Here is a 20,232-nt window from a genome sequence, read left to right as displayed (position 1 = left end):
TATTGTTAATTAACAGAATTATCAGTTTAATAGCAATTAGATTTTACAATTAAAACTGTTTTATCAATTGTTTCGAACTCAAAAAGGATTTGAAATCCACCAATTGATTTGAAACAAGTGATTATCATGATAATTGTTATCTAATATTATGTGAAAATGTATTAACTTATACATACACTTGTACTTTCACAATTAACTAATGATAAGTTGTAAAGATTTTAATTGTTATTGATTGTCCGATAACAAATCAATGAAAAAGGAGCCAAATGTTTTTCACAATTAACTTTGATTATCAAACTTCAAGTCCAATGAACTTTTTAATGTCAAAGAATTGATGAGATTTTTTATAATAACAATTAATTGTTGATTAAGTGAAAATACGAGCCCACAATTCATTTTGATTTCTCACTTCTTACTAATCAAAGTTGATTAAAACATAATTCAAATCATAATGGCAAACAATTGATTAAATTGTTCACAGTTTCAACGAAAATATTTACCTTTTAACTGATTATAATCATTTTCATATTAGTTAATCAAACTTTCAATTGATTATCATTCTGTTTCAGGTTAAACATTCAGGTTGATCAAAATTAAATCAAATTGATTGGAAAGTTAATTGAATATAAATACTTGATTTCGTTCATTGTAAATTGCTGTTAATTTAATGATCTTTAATTATGATCATGAAGCCTTAGTCCTTTCGTTGAGCTGATTAAGTATCAGATTTCAATTAATATTATATTAGGAGCTCTAATTGTTTTGATGATCTCATTGTAATTAAAAATCAAGGACAATTAAAGCTAATCATTTAATGCAAAATTAACCTAATTTCAATTGATTACTAATTTAAATGATGAAATGGTTGAAAATAAACAATGTTTCGTTATTGATTTAAATAATCTAATCACTAAGTTAATTGTTTTAGCATTAACATTGACCGAAATCCTCTCAATGGTCAGTAGCTCTTGACCACTAGTGATAATTGCTATGATACAAATTCAGTGTGCTAATTATCGTGGTGATTAAAAGTAGTTCAAATTGATTACGAGGCACAAGAAATCAACAAAAAAAACCTAAACCAGGATATCAACAATAACCAAATCGATGATAATGTTTAATTGTTACAATTTAATTCAATGAACATGAATGGTTGAAAAATACAGTTAATCCGATTCTCCAATTTCCTGGATTGATTTAAAACTTTTTTATTGTGATTAGTTATGTAATCACAATGGTAAACTGTTGAATGGACAAGCTATCATTAAACAATTAAAAAAACTCAATTCAAATCAATTTAACAATCAAACCATTCCAGAAAATCATAACTGTTAATTACTTTAAGGTAAAGTAATCGATAGAAAAACTAATATTTAGCTTGATAATTAAATCATTTCTTTGATAATTTTCTGAGTTGGATGAACGTTGATGAAATTAAAAAAGTTAATTATGATTAACTGATGTGATTTAGTCTAATGTAACCAAATTAATTGCTCTTGAAAATTTAATGTATGCAAACAAGAAGATTAATAAACAACAAAAAGTATTAAGGAAAATTAATAATACGAAAAGATAATTAATCTCCTATTCATTTCAATATTGATTCAGTTGTGAATTTAGACCTTGATTGTTTCGTTGATTATGATGAAAATTTGAACAATTTACACAAAAAACATAATGGTCCTTAATACTGTCAATTAAATGACTGGGTAACTGAATCAACAATTAATATCATAATGATCATTATTGATCATCCCTTAACAATTTAAGTATAAAATGAGATTTTTAGATCAACAATTGTAATCAGTTTTTGTATTTACGAGTGAGAATTAGTTTAAATAATTTAATCAATTGATATACTTTTGATTATATCAATTTGATCAACTTGATAACTTATCGTAAAAAAAATATTTAATTTAATTTACAAAGTGATTAAAGATTATCAACAAAAAAATAACAATCATGTCGATTAACATTTACGGAATCATTGGTTTAATTGTGATCACCATAAGTTTACAATCAATCACAGTTAACGGTAATTGTATGGCAGGAATGAGTAAAGTTAATCCAGTTAAAAAAGCAGCAGAAGCTTCATACAAAGAGATCTGTGGTATGTAAATTGAACACAATTAACTAATCAACGAAAATAAGTTAAACCAACAATTAAATGACAATTCTAATCAATATTTTCTCAGGTAATTGTGATCTAAAGGTAAACGGCGCTGACCTTAACACTGTAATTGAAAAGGGTGTTAAACCAGTGTTAGCAAAGGTCGCAAGTTACTTGGAGTGTAAAGAGGTAAGAGGAACAATTAACAATTAATATTTAACAATTAACATTGGACAATTTGATTGGGAACAGAAAGATGAGCTGGTCAGTGGGATAGAAGCAATTTTCAAGGAATGTCTCAGTAAATTAAAGGACGGCGATTCCATGTGCGAGAAAAATACGTTCAGCGAATTCAGTAAATGTTCAGAGGAAAAGAGCAAAGAGAAAAACGTTATGAAACTTGGAATGGCCTGTTGTAGTAACGCTGGATTCGTGGACATCTTTAAGATGACGGACTGTGCCTGTCTTGATACAGTCGTAAGTTGTGCTGGTCATTTTTCTCTGTGATCGAAATTGGACATTTCGATGTTCGTGAGTGTTAAAATTTCAATTTCTATCTCTCTCTCTCTCTCTCTCTCTCTCTCTTAATTGCAGGGCGCATTGAAAGAAAAGAAAATGATTGATAAATCAGTCAAGGATTGGGACAAAGTTAAACTTAAATGTGAGGCCGGAGTTTCAGGTCATGAGCCTTTGCTCAATGAAATGGTCGGTTTCATGAAAACTGTTGAAAATAATGGACAAGTTTCCGTTGGAGTAAATCATCAAGGCGATAATTGTTTATTGTGATGAAAGTTTTTCTTGGTTCCATTGCCATTCAAGGATTATAAGGTTTCGTTATATTTGTTTAGTAAAATTGATTATATTATAATAATATATTTACACTTTAACTTACAGAATTAAAGATTTGTTAATTGTTAATGAACTTTCTTGTTGATTAAAAAGAAGAATAATTTTTTAGTTTTATCTCGACTCTCTAATTGTTACCCGGGTAAGTTTTAACTGGATTTAAATGATTGCAGGTAAATTGTATTGTCTTTTACTTGGAATTAGGAAAATTGTTGTAAAAATTATTACAAAATTTTATTGAAATCATTTAACAAGTAAAAAAACAAAGGTGAGACAACAATTAGTCAACTATCAAGATTAATTGATTGAGTGAAAAATTTACAACGAGTACAAGAGGTTGGTGGTAATCAACAGTGATTGAGATACATTAGAGATAAATAAATTGTTGTGAGATTTTCACTGATTTGAGTTGAGTAATTAAATCAGAAAAAGCCTAATCCTGGACTGAGAGTACGTGTTCAAGTTTTAAGTAATAGATTAACATTAAAAAAACAGTAATTAAATTGATGTGACGATGGATTAACGGTTAATCCAGTTATCCCGATTTATTGTAATGCATTAGGCCAGAGTTGAGATTGATTAATGTAAGAAATAAATCCATGAGATTCACCTGATTGTGAGTAATTGCTGTTCTTGTTGTTAATTGTTAACAAATGATTAGGTGATGAGGATGATACGGATGAGGAAGCGGAAGTCAACATGGGCTGAGATGACCACGAGACCAGGTAACATTGTGATCGATGTGAAGTCAATAGATCTTCAAGTTTTCCACTTTCTCGCTCCAATTTATCTAATTGTTCCTTTAAATTGTTGTTAGCGTTATCCAAATTTTCCATAGTCTATTAATTGTAAATAGAAAAAGAAAAAGAAAGAAACATCAACAATTAAACTTGATACACAAAAGTTAATTAGTTTTCTATCAATTTATCAATATGATTCAGCTTTTTTCATAGGGAAAAAAATGAATGATAATTTGCTGATCAATTGTGATTATTAATTTGATTAATCTAATCACTAATTAGCTTGATCAAAGTCTCGTGCTTTTGTTTACAAGTGTAAAAACAACATTAATTTAAGTTGGAAATTATATTTTCAATCACCGGAAGAATAAGAATGAGAATTTGATTAATCGATTAAGTTAATTACCTTATTTAATCCAATGTATTTAAGTTTACGATTTTTTCGACATTTTCGAGCAGCGATTCGATTCCTTTCTCGTCGGGACATTTTCTTTTCGTCGTCTTCATCAGCCCAACTTGATGGTCGTTGATTTTGATTTTTAACATGTTTAAATTCAATGTCACCCAATCCTCTTGATCGTCGACGGCTTTTAATTGCGAAATTAAGTGTTGCCTTAATTAGATCTCGTTTACAACCATCGATTGAACGATTTGCATCAATTGAATCAACGCTTGTGTTTGACAATGGACGATTATGATGAGAAGATGAATAATCTGTTGACGATAAAGATGCTGATGAAATTGATGAGCCTGATGAATAACGATGATTAACTTGGCTTGTTAATGAAGATGAGGATGTAACGATTGGTGATAAGGCTTCAAAAGTTGATGAGATTGATTGACTTGGTTGATTTTCAACTAATTGATTAGTTAAATTAGTCAGATTGTAACCATCGTTATTGTCTCCATTGTAATCATTGTCATAGTAATGGTCAAGAGGATTGGGATTGTTTAGATTGACCGTATTGTTGGTTAAATCGGTGTAGCAAAAATCAATTAGATTGTTGTTGTTGAGATTATTTTGATTGTCGTAATTACCTAAGTAATCATAAAACTCTGATTGATTTAAAGATGATGAAGGTGACGAATCAAGTGGTGATGAGTAGAGTAAATTATTTGGAATCAATTCCAAGTCACCAGGAATATTGAGATAATTTGAATCAATCATGATTAAGATCAAGGTAAGAAAACAATTAGGAGAAAATAGCAATTAATTGATTAAGAATCACAATCAATTAGAGTTACAATTTTTTTTACTTTCATACGAAAAAATAACAAAATCTATTGAAGTGATTTCACTATTTTAGTTACACGATTAAAGAGTTACAATTAAAATAAATTGAATGATTCTAATGGTGTTGAATTAAAAATTAGTCTAATCAATAGATTAATAAACAAATTATTTTAATCAGAGATAATTGCTCACTTGTCGAGTGAGATTAACAATTAAACAAAAGCAATTAAAGGGACGATTTTGTCTCTTGCGACAATTAAAAAAAGAGAAACTAATTAATAAAAAAACTTGTCACCTCTTAATTAACTAGGTTAGCGAATGTTATGATTTAATTTAGTTAATTTGATGATCATTTATTTTTGTCCTACTGATAATCTTACAAATGATCAGTTAATTGTTATCAATCAATTGGGTGGAACCAATCAAATCAATCTGACTGTAAATTAACAACAATAATCCCTTTCTATTAATACTAATGGTTAACTTGAGGCTTTTGAGTTGATTAATTGTTTTGATTGTGATTAAATAGGAAAAACTAAGAGGGAAAACAATTAACACATAGATGATGAGTGTTAATCAAAGTTTAAAATGAAACAATTAAAAATCAGGTAATCAGTTTCAAATGAATTTGGATTTTAATTGTTGAACATTTAGATTCAAGGGCAATTAAATGGTATTTGAATCCATCGACTCAAAATCAAGATAGATTTTCCTATTAACTAAATTGATAAACAATTAGTACATTTGAGTTTTAAATCAGTTGAATAGATTGACGATTATAAGTTATCACAATCAAATGGACAATTGTTGAAACTTATATTGATTCTTGATTGTGTCTTAATCAATATCAGTCAATAGATTGATTAGAATGTGTCATGATTATTATTAACTGATTAATTTGGAGCGGATTTAAAAATTGATTAAAACTAATTTTCAGTAAGTAAGTGAATATTTTTATCTAATGACGTTAAGTTGTTAATTGTTAATTAAATACTCATCTTTTTTTGTTTAATCAACATTACAGATGATAGATAAACTCATGGAATCATTGATTTGACAATCAGATTAACTAATTAATAAATTTTTCTCATGTTGGAAAATTAACAGTTCTCTGTGTTAATCAATCAATCAAGTACAATTAAAACTCATCCATCAGGTAGATTGCGAATGTGTTACAAAGTTAATTAACACACATTTGATTAGAATGTGTGATTAAAATGATTAGAGTTTAGACTCTAATCATAATCGAAATTGTTTGTGAAGGTCAATGTTTGTTTATTTCCTTTTACGACAATAATTGAATTCTAATTGATCATTGCCCCTTCTCAAAGTATAAAATAGTTCAAATTTTTAGAATTCTAATATTTCAACTCATTTAATTAATCAGTTCCACTTATTAATCAAAGAGATAACTTGAAATTCATCCAATCAATTAGTTGAGAAAACGAGAGATTTTGAATTGTCCGCTTCAAAAGCACATGTTTCAATGTTATGAAAAAACAACAATCATTGGTAACTAATGATTAGTTGAAACGTGAGACTTTAATTGATTGTCAGAATAAAGTTACAATTAATTTGATCAAATAAATAACGAAATACAATCAACTGTAGATGTTAGTTTATCAGTGAATTTCATGATGAATCGGGTTCCATCTTAACTTTGATTTCCTTTTTGACCTTTTTCTCGGGTTGATGGATAGTCGGTGGTTGCATTAACGAAAGCTGATGTTTAATTAGGAGAAATAAATTATTGTCAATTACCCAACTAGATGAGTAAATTAATGGTAATTGAAGACGAAACAATAAACCACCAAACGAAGCAAGAACTGCGATTATCGGCTCAGTACCAATCATCTTATTTTCTATTGCATAGATTTTTCCGTGAACAATATATTCGTATGATGAGTATTCGGGTAGAATTGATGAAGTGTCCAATGGGTCAACTCGAGGAATAGGGTCACCATTTTCGGCGAAATCGACAACAGGATCTTGTATTTCCTTAACTAACAAAACTTCAAGAGTTTGACCGCTGGTTACTTTGAACACCGAAGACAAAACATCGAGTAAAAGATCACTTTTGGTTATTTCACCTTCACAATGAATTCTGTTGACATTTTCACCGACAACATTATCACAATTATCATCAATTACAATAAAATTCTCAGAAAATAAAATATTAGCAGAATCCATTATAAAAGAAATTCAATCAACCCAATTATTACATGAGATGAATAATCAAAACATGTGAACAAATTTAAACTTAACAATTAGTTGTTCGTCTCTAGATGTCACTACTTTTATCAGTTAATTGTGTCTTAATTGTATTAATAGCTTTTGATTACTTGATATCTTTATTTACCTTTTAATTTAAAATGGTTTCAATTTAGATGACAATTATTGATAATATTATGTTTATCGTGATAATGTTTCATCTAATTGAGTCAATTCCGTGATTCATGATTTCTCATCCAAAGTAAGAAACTAATCATTTCGTTTATTTATATTAAATTAATCATCGAATCAATGAATATATGTGTTAACAAAATGATTACCAATAGATTTAAATTAAAAAACGACCTTGAACTTTTATTATGTTATTTATATTTATTAGCTAGTTAACTGGTTCAGTATATTATCGTACCTGAAAAATTTAGTTTTATGATTGAAATCAAATCAACTGATCATCTTCATTCTATGATATAATGATTTAATTTACACCAATTTAGTCGAGTTCAGTAACATTTTGACCAAACATACAAAGAATTGAAGATTCGCGAATTTGAATTTGTTGGACTTTATAACCACGACTCACATCGTTTCATTGGTCGATATGGAGATTTAAGCGGTTTCGTCTATTTGAAAACTCGTCGATTCTTTATTTTTGTTTTTGTTTTTACTTTTCTTAGCCAAAGCGAGTGAAAAGTACTGACGAACGACATCATTAAAAACTGCCCGTTTCACTTCTAAGGGGATTTGTGAATGCGCTTTTTCGATAGCTAATGGTTGATTACTTGTATTTTGCGAGCCTGTGATTTGTTGAGACATATTTTTTTTAGATAGATTAAAGTTTTCATAAGTCGCAGATGATGAACTATTAATGAGATTCGAATTTGATCGATACATAATAGTACCTGGTGATACATGTTGATTCATTTTACTACGAGAACTCGTTGGTGCCGTTATCTCTAATATCTCATCTTGGTTAATTTGTGTGACATTTGATAATGACGTCGTTTTCGATTTGATGTTGTCTATTTCTCGATCAGAATATTCTGGTGATGTCTTTGTCGTTGTCGATGGTGTTATCAGTGGTGTTGTCGGTGGTGTTTTCGATGGTGTTGTCGGTGGTGTTTTCGATGGTGTTGTCGGTGGTGTTGTCGATGGTGTTGTCGATGATGTGGTCGATAATGTTGTCGGTGGTGTGGTCGATGGTGTTGTCGGTGGTGTTTTCGATGGTGTTGTCAGTGGTGTTGTCGATGGAGTTGTCGGTGGTGTGGTCGATGGTGTTGTCGGTGGTGTTTTCGATGGTGTTGTCGGTGGTGTTGTCGATGGTGTTGTCGATAATGTGGTCGATGGTGTTGTCGGTGGTGTTTTCGATGGTGTTGTCGGTGGTGTTGTCGATGGTGTTGTCGGTGGTGTGGTCGATGGTGTTGTCGGTGGTGTTGTCGATGGTGTTGTCGATAATGTGGTCGATGGTGTTGTCGGTGGTGTTGTCGATGGTGTTGTCGATAATGTGGTCGATGGTGTTGTCGGTGGTGTTGTCGATAATGTGGTCGATGGTGTTTTCGATGGTGTTGTCGGTGGTGTTTTCGATGGTGTTGTCGGTGGTGTTGTCGATGGTGTTGTCGATAATGTGGTCGATAATGTTGTCGGTGGTGTTTTCGATGGTGTTGTCGGTGGTGTTTTCGATGATGTTGTCGGTGGTGTTGTCGATGGTGTTGTCGGTGGTGTGGTCGATGGTGTTGTCGGTGGTGTGGTCGATGGTGTTGTCGGTGGTGTTTTCGATGGTGTTGTCGGTGGTGTTGTCGATGGTGTTGTCGATAATGTGGTCGATAATGGTCGATGGTGTTGTCGGTGGTGTGGTCGATGGTGTTGTCGGTGGTGTTTTCGATGGTGTTGTCGGTGGTGTTGTCGATGGTGTTGTCGATAATGTGGTCGATAATGTTGTCGGTGGTGTGGTCGATGGTGTTGTCGGTGGTGTTTTCGATGGTGTTGTCAGTGGTGTTGTCGATGGTGTTGTCGGTGGTGTGGTCGATGGTGTTGTCGGTGGTGTTTTCGATGGTGTTGTCGGTGGTGTTGTCGATGGTGTTGTCGATAATGTGGTCGATGGTGTTGTCGGTGGTGTTGTCGATGGTGTTGTCAGTGGTGTGGTCGATGGTGTTGTCGGTGGTGTTATCGATGGTGTTGTCGATAATGTGGTCGATAATGTGGTCGATAATGTGGTCGATAATGTGGTCGATAATGTTGTCGGTGGTGTGGTCGATGGTGTTGTCGGTGGTCTTGTCGATGGTGTTGTCGGTGGTGTGGTCGATGGTGTTGTCGGTGGTGTTGTCGATGGTGTTGTCGATAATGTGGTCGATAATGTGGTCGATAATGTGGTCGATAATGTGGTCGATAATGTGGTCGATAATGTTGTCGGTGGTGTGGTCGATAATGTTGTCGGTGGTGTTGTCGATGGTGTTGTCGGTGGTGTTTTCGATGGTGTTGTCGGTGGTGTGGTCGATGGTGTTTTCGATGGTGTTGTCGGTGGTGTCTGTGTTCTCGAACTATTGTTGTCCATTTTTCGACCAGAATATTCTGTTAGCTCGTTGACTATTTGTCCATTCGCGCAATTGAAATTCATAACCATTGTTACTATTAGTAAAAATAATGCACATTGCTTTTTTAAAACTAAAGGTGTCCAGAAAAACATTGTCCAAACTATCAGTTTGTTAGACAAACGGTAATATACAATCAATTATAAGCTCTGGCTATAAGCTCTTTTCTTTTACACAAAACCATTCAAAGCTAATCACAATATTTTCAATTATCAGAAACAACTCATTAAATTTGTCGATTCAGCGTTCTTCTCAGAATTTTTGTACTTGAGGAGACTTCTTAATACGCATCTGATGTAGATTTTTAAATAAAATTGGTCGAATAACACAAACAATCAAATCAAAAGAACTTGTATTCTATAGTTGCATTAAATTTGTATTGATGATATTTCTGGTCAATTGTTTTCGAGAAAATCGCGTTTGAATACTAATATTGTATAAAAAATTCCGTCAAGTTTAGATATTTATCAATTAATCAGCGAATCGATGAATACGTGTGTTAACAAAATGATTACCAATAGATTTTAATTGAAAATCAACCTTGGACTTTCTTATGCTATTAATGTCTAACTAGTTAGTTAACTGTTTCATTATATTAACGTACCTGAAAAATTTAGTTTTATCAATATGATTGAAATCAAATCAACTAATCATTTTCATTATATAATATTATGATTAAAATTTAAATCAATTTAATACTTAAACTGAATCAAGTTCAGTAACAGAAAATCAGTTCACAATTATTAATAGTTGCGAGTTGAATAAAATTATCAACCCATTTTTGCCAATATTTGAGTTGAATCTTATAATTATTGGTACTCAGCATTGATCACAAAACACTTATCGTTTGAACAGAAACGATCAATGTACGAGATTGTCATTATTAATAAATTGTGATTTCATTCACGGAAGTATTAATAGTTACTTAACAAGATTAAATTGGGTCCTTTAATTATATTAACAGTTTCGACAAAATTACAATAGTTTTCTTCGAAATTGTGATGGTTTCGGTTGAGGTGGATATCTCATGTACGTTTCCTTGAATAGTTCTTGAGGTTTCATCGCATTACCCATGACCTGACTAACCACTCTTGTAGTGAAATCTCTTTTGGCCTGAGGCGTCAAGCGACGATGGACAATCTCTTCGACAGCAAAAGGCACATATTGATCGTACCCGTTTGGTACATTTCTATTTACGGCTTTACTTTCGACATTATATCGATTGTAATCTGAATTTTTCTGTCGTGGATCATATGGCTGAGAAAAGTGATTTTTTTGAACATTTGAAGGTACATTTTGATCTCGACGATGGACAAATTGATCAGGCTGGGATAATTCATTAATTCCTCTGACTTCTGGTGAATTAATCAATTTGACAATTTGTGAGTTCATTTGATTATTCTGGTTGTCTCTAGTTTCAATTTCATTTTCCAAATAAGGATTGTTTGAGCCCCGATATTGTGGCTTAGCACCATCAGGATTCCATGGTGTTTGTGGGATAGGTTTTGGTTTGCTAAGCAATAAATCAGAGATGAGCTTTTCGATAATTTCATTTAGTTCTTCAGGATCCAATGTTCTCGATGGTACTACCGGTGTAGTGGTAGTAGTAATATTTGGTGGTGAATTTGTAGTCGTTGAAATTGGTTGGATCGTAGTTGTTGGTGGTGAGGTTATAATTGGGCTTGGAGATTGAGTAACATTAGCAACGATAGATGTTGTAGAAGACATTATTTGTGGTGCTGATGGTGGTGGTGGTGGTGGTGGTGTTGGTGTAATGACCTGCGTTGGAATCGATTTAGGAGTCAAGTTTTCATCAAAATTTGATTTTGGACAAACACAAGTACAATTCGTTGGACTTATTTTACTTGGTTGGGCGTTAATCTGATTTTCAATATTGTTTTCCGATTTATTGTTTGTTGAAGTCCAATTGGTTTGACTCGAATTGTCATTCCTTTGTTCTTGCAATTTTTCCTTTAGATTTCGAAACATATCTTCTAGTGAATTTTGCTCAAATTCAATGGAATCAAGCGGAATTGTTTGATTATCAGATTTTAGCATGACTTTGCCAACCAGTGATATGCTTTTGTTACTTTTCTCCATCTTTGGCTCAAGTATAATAATAACATTTGATATCTCTTCTAAGAATTTATCAAAGTTGATTATCGATTTCGTATTATTTTCCAGTCCATTAACTGTATTATTTACTGGTGATGGTGTGGTACTTTTCCCTGGTCCCAGATTGGGTACATTTGATTGGTCGGAATATTCAGATGAACTGTTTGATTTTTTGCCATCAATTGCTTCACCTGATTAAAAATAGATTAAAATTCTTACAGACAATATCTAAATAGCAGACTGATAATAATCATTATCTTTAATATTTTTAATAATAATAAATTTGAAAACTTACCTGGAGGCAAAGCTTTTTTAGAATCGGTCGTATCTCTTTTGAATTGATTATTAGCATGATTTTTGTTGATCACTAATTGTATGGCATGTTTTTGAGGCTTTTTTTGAATTTTATTACTCTCAAATCGACCATTCATTGTCTCCTTGTTCTGTAAACCTAATGCACTACGAATATCATCCTGAAAAAAAGTTAACCAAAAATAATTGCGATACTAATACAAAACATCAACAGAGTATCAACTTACATCAACTCCACGAGGATCAGTCGGATTACAGATAATAATTGGTACTATGAGCACTGCGATAAGACCCACAACCCACAATTTGAAATGAGCAGAGTCCATTGGTTGGAATATGATCTGTTTTAATTGACACAAATTGGATTAAGATGATCAGCTAATCACATGGCTAAATAAATATTCCAGATAAAGTTACCATCTTAATCAAATTCACACTGTATTTGCCCCACTACGCAGTTTATTAATCGAATAGAACAGTTAACAAATTATATTAATAACATAAATGCTTTGATTAACAATTTAATGCTTCTCATGATTCAATTCTAATCAAAGAGTAGAGAGGTTTTTACTCTTTGAAACTAATCCAATTAAATGATAATAATTTGCAAGACAATCAACTTTTTCTTAACTCAACACGAAAGTCAAACATTTGAATTAATGTTGATTTAATCTCGTTATTGTAATAAGTAATTATCACCAAGCATAAGGCTCCATCTAACTTGATTGGCTCTAATTAATTATCAACTTTTTATTAATTGTGAATCTAAACTCTTTGAACACCAATTAATTTTATTAAGATTCATCAGCATATCAGTAGGATTGAGGAAAAATTTACTTGATATTGTTAATAATTACAATATCTTAACATTGAAACTGATTGTCGGCTGAAAGTTGACTTCAAATTGTAACAATTTAAATTGCTCTGGGTGATAAATCGTATAATAAAATTAAGATTGAAGTTTATTTCCATATTCTGTTTCTAAGGATTTGTATTTTATCATGAAATCATGTAATTAGCTATCACAAAGTTATATTGATTAAGAACCACAATTAACTATTAATGCTAATAAGTGAGAATCAGTGTAAAATTGAAGACAATTAACATTCAAATTAAGTTGTTGCTATGATTATTATCAACCCATATCTAGATCTCAATAGATTGATGAGCGACTAAGAACTAGCCCAGAAATTGGGACTATTTAAGTAATTGGTTGAACAATCAGACTTTATTGGTCAATCAAAGATATTAAAGTAAATTAAAATGTTGGATAAATTGTTCAAATGCAAACCCTCGGAAATATTTAAATTGTTATCAATTTTACGAGTTGATTTGTATGTTACCTTGTATTATATTGGTTTTAGTATACCGATGGTCATCTTATCGCAATTGGTTCAAGACAAATATTGTATCAATACCCTTGGAGTCGAAGTATCAAAATGTGTTCGTCTCGAATCACTTGGACCTGAATTCGAAGATATTAAAAATAGCGTTTTGACCTATTCAACGACCTTCGCAGTCTATGATAGATTAACAACAGCATCGCCCGGAATTATTTTATCGCTTTTCTTTGGTCACTGGGTTGACACTTATCCGAATCACATTAAATATCTCTTAGCTTTACCTGCTTTAGGTGGATGTTTATCCTTAGTAACTACAATTTTAAATGTTTATTACTTTAAAGCTCGTAAGTCTTTCATTAATTTCCAATCAATTTCCATTTGATCGTGAAATTTAATTGTCATTCAACTATCTGTATCTACATTTAGATATAAATCATTTATTGTGGAGGTCAATTCCATATGCGTTGACTGGTGGTGCATTAATAGTAATGTCGGGATCTTATACTTACGTAGCTCGAACCACTCAACCTAAATATCGAGCAGTTAGATTTGCCGTTCTCGATTTGGCCTTATTTCTTGGTAAGCGCTTAACTTAAGAGAAATCAATAAACGATATTGAAACGATATTCATTTGATTCATAGCGAGTCCCGTGGCAACTGCAGTTACCGGTAAATTGTTGACAATTAAGCCTTGGTTACCTGATCAGCCAAGAAACTATCTGATTGTTTTGTTTGTGAGTTTTGTATGTTACTTAATTGGATTAATTTGGATTCTGGTTTTTGTCAATGACCAATTTGAATCAGCCAAAGATTCAAGTGACAATGTATAGAGAATGAGAAAAGAAAAACGTTCAGCAAGATCGTAAAAGATATTTTCGATCCAGCGACTGTAAAAATATGATGAAAGTTTGTTTTCGTAAGAGATCAAATAATCGAAGATTCATTTTATGGAATCTATTAATTAATATGACGATATTGTTCATTGCTTATTTGGACGATGCGACAATCGGATTCCAATTTGCACAGAAAATTTATCATTGGAATGTTTCTACTTATTCTTATAATTCCGCTATCATGTTACTAATTAGCGCAGTTATGAGTACGGTGCTTCCGGCTATATTGATTCACAAATTACATTATTCTGATACAGCGCTTTCGATTGTTGGTTCGGCTTCTTATATCATTTCGATGACAATTCTTGGTGGTTATCTGAAGCCAGCGGGCTTTTTTCTAGCTAAAAGTTTACGACCAATAATGGCTTTGCTTTCAATTTGCACCCGATCAATTTTATCAAGAATAATCGATAACCAAGAAACTGGTCAAATCTTTTCTTTACTTGCATGTATTGAATCAATCGCACCAACATTAGGAACTTTCATTTATTCATCCTTGTTCAATGCAACAATCGCTACTCTCCCTGGAGCAGCTCATCATATGGGAGCAGTGATTATGTTTTACCCTTTTATCGTATCACTTTGGCTCAGTTTAACGAGAAAAAAATGGGATCCAATTGAGATTAAATTGCAACAAGAAAATAACAAACGAAATGTAAAAATCAAATCTATTGACCTAATCGATCAAAAAGATTGAAACGATTGAATTCTGATTGTCCTCATTTGTCAACACTTTTCGTGAAACAGAATAAAAAATCAAGTTAACTGTAAATTACACTGAAAATAAATTAATTTCGTTTGTCCCTTTTTATTTGAAACAATAGCAGAAAAAAGTTTTCGGAATCTCTAACAACATTATAGACAATTAAATAGCTTCGTCACATTGAACAAGTTTTTTATTCACAAATATCGTTCGTTTAATTTACTTATCGTCTTAGTCGTTGTTTCATATTCCAATTTATCTTTTTCATTATATCTTTTAGTTTCTTTGGTTAATTTACAGATAGTGGATAAAGTGATGAGAAACCAAGAAAATGGGTCAAGGTCATCGATGTAGCAAAAACTGTTACCAATAGTCTGAATTGTATTTATTCAGACAATTATTTTTAATTAAGATAAACAGTAATAGACAATAAAATTGAACTAATAATTAAGTTCATTTCCGCATTCTGTTTCCAAGGAATTAATTGTTCAATATGTTATATAATTAAACATATCAGTTTATATAAAAGTTACATATTAATAATTAGATTATTAATTGATTGTTTTACCAAAGGTCAATGTTAACCCGAAGACAATCAAGATTTAAATTAGGTTGTTACAGTTACAACCAATCTTGAAAAAAAATCTAATCATCCTGATTTAGAACTGAGTCTATTTAAGTATTGATAATTGATTGAAACAATTATGTTTGATTGGATAATCAACGATATTCAGGTGAACCAAAATGTTTGACGAATTATTCAATTATAAACTGTCCGAAATATTTAAATTGTTATCGATTTTACGAGTTGATTTTTATGTCGCTTTATATTCATTTGGTTTAAGATTACCGTTGGTCACTTATTCACAATTAGTCCAAGATAAATATTGTATCAATACCCTTAGAGTCGAAGTATCCAAATGTCTTCAACTTGGATCAGCTGAAGTCGAATTTCAAGATTTGAAGAATCAAGTGTTGGCCTATTCAACTACGTTCGCAGTTTATGATATGTTGACTATGTCATCGCCAGGAATATTCTCCATGATCTTCTTTGGCTATTGGATTGACGCTTATCCGAACCAACTGAAATACCTTCTGGCACTACCTGCTCTAGGTGGATGTCTCTGTGGGATAATGACCATCGCAAATGTCTACTACTTCAACGCGAGTATGAAAAGTCACCGAATCTGCGATTTCTTCACTTTATCTCATTTGATTCTATTAATTCCCCTTTAAGATACGTATCATTTACTGTGGAAGTGCATTCCATATGCTCTAACTGGAGGTGCATTCATTGTATATACAGGGTCGTATACTTATATTGCTCGAACCACGAAGCCCAAATATCGAGTTATAAGATTTGCTGTTCTCGATTTGTTCACTTTCAGCGGTGAGTTCAAAATTGTCACTCGTAGTTTTGTCGATATAATTTAAGTTATGTTTTAATTTACAGCCAACCCCTTGGCGACCGCTATCGCAGGTAAGCTGTTGATAACTGAACCCTGGATTTCAGGTCAGTACAGAAACTATCTTGCCGTTTTCGTGACGGGTTTCGTAACTTTTTTCATTGGACTAGTTTGGGTTCTTGTTTTTATTGACAATAAGTTTGAAATATCCAAAGAAATGGACAATCCTGGTGAAAATTTAAATATCGATGAGATGAGACAAACTGACTTATTGAAGCCGAAAAGTTTATTCACTGTGATAAAGGAGATTTTTAGTCCGTTGACTTTCATAAAAATAGTAAAAGTTTGTTTTCATTCGAGATCAAACAATCGGCGGTTAATCTTATGGAATTTACTCATTAACATGACTCTTGTATTTATCGTAGCTTTCGATGAAACAGTTATCGGATTCCAATTTTCACAGAAAATTTATCATTGGGATGCATCCGAATACTCTTACAGCTCTGCCACAATCGCACTTGTCAGTGCGTTAATCAGTCCGCTGCTTTCATTGCTTTTCATTCATAAATTACATTTTTCTGACACATCTCTTAGCATAATTGGTTCAGCTTCATCTATTATTTCAATGTCAATTCTTGGTGGTTATCTCGACTCAGTCGGTTATTTTATTGCAAAGTCTTTGATGATTTTCTCTGGATTATTTGCAATTTGCACTCGATCAATTTTATCAAGAATAATCGATAACCAAGAAACTGGTCAAATCTTTTCTTTACTTGCATGTATTGAATCAATCGCACCAACATTAGGAACTTTCATTTATTCATCCTTGTTCAATGCAACAATCGCTACTCTCCCTGGAGCAGCTCATCATATGGGAGCAGTGATTATGTTTTACCCTTTTATCGTATCACTTTGGCTCAGTTTAACGAGAAAAAAATGGGATCCAATTGAGATTAAGTTAATACAAGAACAAGAGAAGCGAAAACAAGAAGAAAATAACAAACGAAATGTAAAAATCAAATCTATTGACTTGATCGATTAGAGAGATTGAAACGATTGAATTTTGATTGTCCATTTGTCAACACTTTTCGTTAAAAAGAATAAAAAAATCAAGTTAACTGTAAATTACACTGAAAATAAATTAATTTCGTTTGTCCCTTTTATTTAAAACAATAGCAGAAAAAAGTTTTCGGAATCTCTAACAACGTTATTGACAATTAAATATCTTCGTCGAATTGACCAGTGTTCATGTATAATTTAGTTTATACAATCAATTGATTGTTGTCTCTAAACTTTTGCACAAGACTGTATTTGTCGAGGACTGTAATGAATTTCTTACGATTGTCCTTTAATTAAATTAATTTCTAAAATGAAAGTAGCTCCATCTATGAAATATTTTGGAAAATATTACGTTTTGTTTACTTTTTTGCTTCTCTCAGAGAAAAGAAAGACTTTTCTCTTTCTCTTCTTTTTCTATCAGTGGCTCCATCTTACGAATTTCAATTTGCCTTCTATCATTTTTTTTATTATTTTATTGCTTCTAGTTAATTGAACCTTAATCAGAACATTAAATGTATTAAGTAATTGTTGCTCATCTTTATTCTTCTAAATTTAGAAAAAATTGTTCAACAATTTGGTACGTTTATCTTGATATTCTCAAGGTAAGAATTTTGATCAGCCCCTTTCATAATCCATCTTAATTCTGATTCACTGTTTACGGTTTTTATTCTTTTGATTATTCTTTACTCTTCTTCTCTTCCGCATAGAAACATGTTCATTTTATTATTATTAAAGAACATTTTTTAATTCTAGTTCTAATTTGTTCTGGACCAATTAACCTTCTTCACCTAGTGATCAACGGATTCTAACCATTTCAATCATCTATAATTAACAATGAGCATCGGGATAATTATTCCAGCTGCTGGTACTGGTTCTCGTTTTGATAATTCACCACCCAAACAATTTGTTAAAGTTGATGGCCTACCTTTACTTTATTATACAATATCTACATTTGTCAAGTAAGTACAATAATCGATAGATCATCAATAATTCAATTTTCATTTTCTAATACTATTTTATTTATTTGTTTCTCTTTTCATTTCCAGATTATCGTCAACAGTGTAAGTGTAGCTCTTCACTTCACCCAATTCCCTCACTCCATCAACAATAGCTTGTGATTTTCACACATCAAACTGACGTCAATTATTTTTCTCTTTTTGTTCTCTTTATTAATTGTTTAGATTTCGAAATGGTTTAACTGTTGTTGTAGTTTGTCCCGAAGGATATATGAGTCTTGTCCGAGAAGAGGTTCTGTCATATTTTTCAAATCAACTTGAAAAGGGATCACTAACTGTCATCTTAGGCTGTGATAGTAGACATCGTTCAATTAATACAGCTTTGAATTACCTACACAAAAGACCAGGTTTGTTGATTGTGTTAGTACATGTTAATCACTCGGGATCAATGATTCTAATTATATTTCTATATTGCTTCCTTATTAACAGATCGACCTGAATTAGTTATTATTCATGATGGAGTCAGACCGATGGTAGACTCAAATTTACTGTCCCAATTAATTGAGATGGCAAAAGAAAATGGGGTAATTGGTGTAAATTTGATTAATTATTAGTCTGCCGGTTTCTAATATTTATCTTGTATTTCGTTAAACAGGCAGCAGGACCGATTTGCGATTTAATATCAACTACAGTAAAAATTGATTCAGAAAATTTTGTCTCCGATATACTTGATCATAATTTGTTCAAACAAAGTGAAATGCCTCAAGTATTCAGATACGAAGTGATTAAAAAGGGTTATGATGGAGCAACTGATTTCGATCTTGATAATGGCACTGAATGTATGGACTTGGTACGAAAATATACCGATGTCAAGACCAAAGTTGTTCGAGGATCTCCTTCTAATCTATTTAAAGTTACTTATAAAAAGGATCTTTATGCTGTAGAGGGAATGCTAAAAGGTAAGTGATTCTAAATTGTTCCAGTTTGTATTAATATCTTATCAAATTGTTTTGTTTTCATCTTATTCAGAAATAAGGACCATAAAATTAATACCAATGTCTTCAAGCGTTGATGATGATTTCTTGCTGATTGAACGAGTAGAAAAGGACTTGAAGAAACGCTTCAAAAAAGTCTACATTGAAACATATCGAAATGGTCACAATCAATGTGCTCCAAATGAATCTTTAGTCTTTTTCTGGTTCCTTGAGAGTTGGTCAGCCTTCAAAAACGAAGAAAAATCTATCCTAAGAGGACAAAAGTATTCTAATTGGGCCCATGTTATTCTATTCCACCAGGAATTAGAGGAATCTGAATATTGTGATGTTGTCCGTTATACTAAATCAAGTACAGACAATTACATTTTAGGATCAAACAAAAGTGATCCAGCGAAAATTATTAAATTTTTGGGAACTATGCTTTGGAATCACGATCACTTCAGTGGTTATGTTCATTTTCTATGACTATATTGATATTATCTATCATCTAATTGGTTGTTTTTTTTTCATTAATCCAAATTGTTCAGTCTTTTTGCCAACACCAAAACCAAACCATTTACCACCAAACAAACATCCAAAAACACAATCACTTACCCTGACAATTGTTATACGAACATTGTTTACAATGTTTCCAATAAATTATCACAATAAACAATAATTTTTGATTTATTGTTCAATTTAAGACAATTAAATCTGGAAAATT

The 20,232-nt window shown here is 31.8% G+C and overlaps 9 protein-coding genes across 12 annotated transcripts; 5 read left to right on the top strand and 4 right to left on the bottom strand.

Annotated features, from left to right (window-relative positions):
- Nucleotides 1-1,801: 1,801 nt before the first annotated feature.
- Nucleotides 1,802-3,032, top strand: LOC128386760 (uncharacterized). The gene is made up of 4 exons (XM_053345833.1): nucleotides 1,802-2,110; nucleotides 2,196-2,299; nucleotides 2,363-2,587; nucleotides 2,705-3,032. Exons 1-4 carry the CDS (start codon nucleotides 1,963-1,965, stop codon nucleotides 2,894-2,896), a joined length of 669 nt encoding a protein of 222 aa, XP_053201808.1. The 5' UTR covers nucleotides 1,802-1,962; the 3' UTR covers nucleotides 2,897-3,032.
- Nucleotides 3,033-3,156: 124 nt separating this feature from the next.
- On the bottom strand, nucleotides 3,157-5,365 carry LOC128386759 (transcription factor kayak-like). The gene is made up of 2 exons (XM_053345832.1): nucleotides 4,103-5,365; nucleotides 3,157-3,795 (listed from the first exon to the last, which is right to left on the bottom strand). The coding sequence occupies exons 1-2, from the start codon at nucleotides 4,862-4,864 to the stop codon at nucleotides 3,502-3,504; spliced, it is 1,056 nt and encodes a 351-aa protein (XP_053201807.1). The 5' UTR covers nucleotides 4,865-5,365; the 3' UTR covers nucleotides 3,157-3,501.
- Nucleotides 5,366-6,562: 1,197 nt separating this feature from the next.
- Nucleotides 6,563-7,672, bottom strand: LOC128386973 (probable DNA-directed RNA polymerases I, II, and III subunit RPABC3). The gene is made up of 2 exons (XM_053346101.1): nucleotides 7,647-7,672; nucleotides 6,563-7,034 (listed from the first exon to the last, which is right to left on the bottom strand). The coding sequence occupies exons 1-2, from the start codon at nucleotides 7,670-7,672 to the stop codon at nucleotides 6,563-6,565; spliced, it is 498 nt and encodes a 165-aa protein (XP_053202076.1).
- Nucleotides 7,490-10,205, bottom strand: LOC128386761 (mucin-2-like). The gene is given in 2 exon segments (XM_053345834.1): nucleotides 7,490-8,716; nucleotides 8,718-10,205. Coding segments are annotated over 2 exon segments (1,941 nt in total). The 5' UTR covers nucleotides 9,711-10,205; the 3' UTR covers nucleotides 7,490-7,768.
- A 456-nt stretch (nucleotides 10,206-10,661) lies between these two features.
- On the bottom strand, nucleotides 10,662-12,713 carry LOC128386757 (rhoGEF domain-containing protein gxcJ-like). The gene is made up of 3 exons (XM_053345831.1): nucleotides 12,402-12,713; nucleotides 12,158-12,335; nucleotides 10,662-12,053 (listed from the first exon to the last, which is right to left on the bottom strand). Exons 1-3 carry the CDS (start codon nucleotides 12,498-12,500, stop codon nucleotides 10,723-10,725), a joined length of 1,608 nt encoding a protein of 535 aa, XP_053201806.1. The 5' UTR covers nucleotides 12,501-12,713; the 3' UTR covers nucleotides 10,662-10,722.
- A 606-nt stretch (nucleotides 12,714-13,319) lies between these two features.
- LOC128386769 (uncharacterized) lies at nucleotides 13,320-14,349 on the top strand. The gene is made up of 3 exons (XM_053345843.1): nucleotides 13,320-13,861; nucleotides 13,944-14,096; nucleotides 14,160-14,349. The coding sequence occupies exons 1-3, from the start codon at nucleotides 13,438-13,440 to the stop codon at nucleotides 14,345-14,347; spliced, it is 765 nt and encodes a 254-aa protein (XP_053201818.1). The 5' UTR covers nucleotides 13,320-13,437; the 3' UTR covers nucleotides 14,348-14,349.
- A 65-nt stretch (nucleotides 14,350-14,414) lies between these two features.
- Nucleotides 14,415-15,164, top strand: LOC128386770 (solute carrier family 46 member 3-like). Its single transcript, XM_053345844.1, has one exon. It carries the CDS (start codon nucleotides 14,415-14,417, stop codon nucleotides 15,105-15,107), a length of 693 nt encoding a protein of 230 aa, XP_053201819.1. The 3' UTR covers nucleotides 15,108-15,164.
- Nucleotides 15,165-15,833: 669 nt separating this feature from the next.
- LOC128386747 (solute carrier family 46 member 3-like) lies at nucleotides 15,834-17,649 on the top strand. Of its 2 annotated transcripts, XM_053345821.1 has the most exons (4): nucleotides 15,834-16,281; nucleotides 16,351-16,503; nucleotides 16,567-16,626; nucleotides 17,114-17,210. In XM_053345821.1, exons 1-4 carry the CDS (start codon nucleotides 15,858-15,860, stop codon nucleotides 17,116-17,118), a joined length of 642 nt encoding a protein of 213 aa, XP_053201796.1. In that variant the 5' UTR covers nucleotides 15,834-15,857; the 3' UTR covers nucleotides 17,119-17,210. The 2 variants fall into 2 exon arrangements, with proteins under 2 accessions (XP_053201796.1, XP_053201795.1); XM_053345820.1 differs by having other exon boundaries at nucleotides 16,567-17,649.
- Nucleotides 17,650-18,021: 372 nt separating this feature from the next.
- Nucleotides 18,022-20,206, top strand: LOC128387094 (D-ribitol-5-phosphate cytidylyltransferase-like). Of its 3 annotated transcripts, none has more exons than XM_053346243.1 (7): nucleotides 18,022-18,180; nucleotides 18,286-18,537; nucleotides 18,625-18,639; nucleotides 18,760-18,941; nucleotides 19,024-19,118; nucleotides 19,190-19,493; nucleotides 19,564-20,206. In XM_053346243.1, exons 2-7 carry the CDS (start codon nucleotides 18,413-18,415, stop codon nucleotides 19,992-19,994), a joined length of 1,152 nt encoding a protein of 383 aa, XP_053202218.1. In that variant the 5' UTR covers nucleotides 18,022-18,180; nucleotides 18,286-18,412; the 3' UTR covers nucleotides 19,995-20,206. The 3 variants fall into 3 exon arrangements, with proteins under 3 accessions (XP_053202218.1, XP_053202219.1, XP_053202220.1); XM_053346244.1 differs by having other exon boundaries at nucleotides 18,026-18,180; nucleotides 18,332-18,537; XM_053346245.1 differs by having other exon boundaries at nucleotides 18,032-18,180; nucleotides 18,371-18,537.
- The last annotated feature ends 26 nt before the right edge of the window (nucleotides 20,207-20,232 follow it).

The sequence above is a fragment of the Panonychus citri genome, unplaced genomic scaffold (assembly GCF_014898815.1).
Source record: "Panonychus citri isolate SS breed McGregor unplaced genomic scaffold, ASM1489881v1 Contig00077, whole genome shotgun sequence".
Lineage (NCBI taxonomy): Eukaryota > Metazoa > Arthropoda > Arachnida > Trombidiformes > Tetranychidae > Panonychus > Panonychus citri.
Note: the sequence above shows the minus strand (reverse complement) of the source record. Positions and strands in the feature narration are given on the sequence as shown.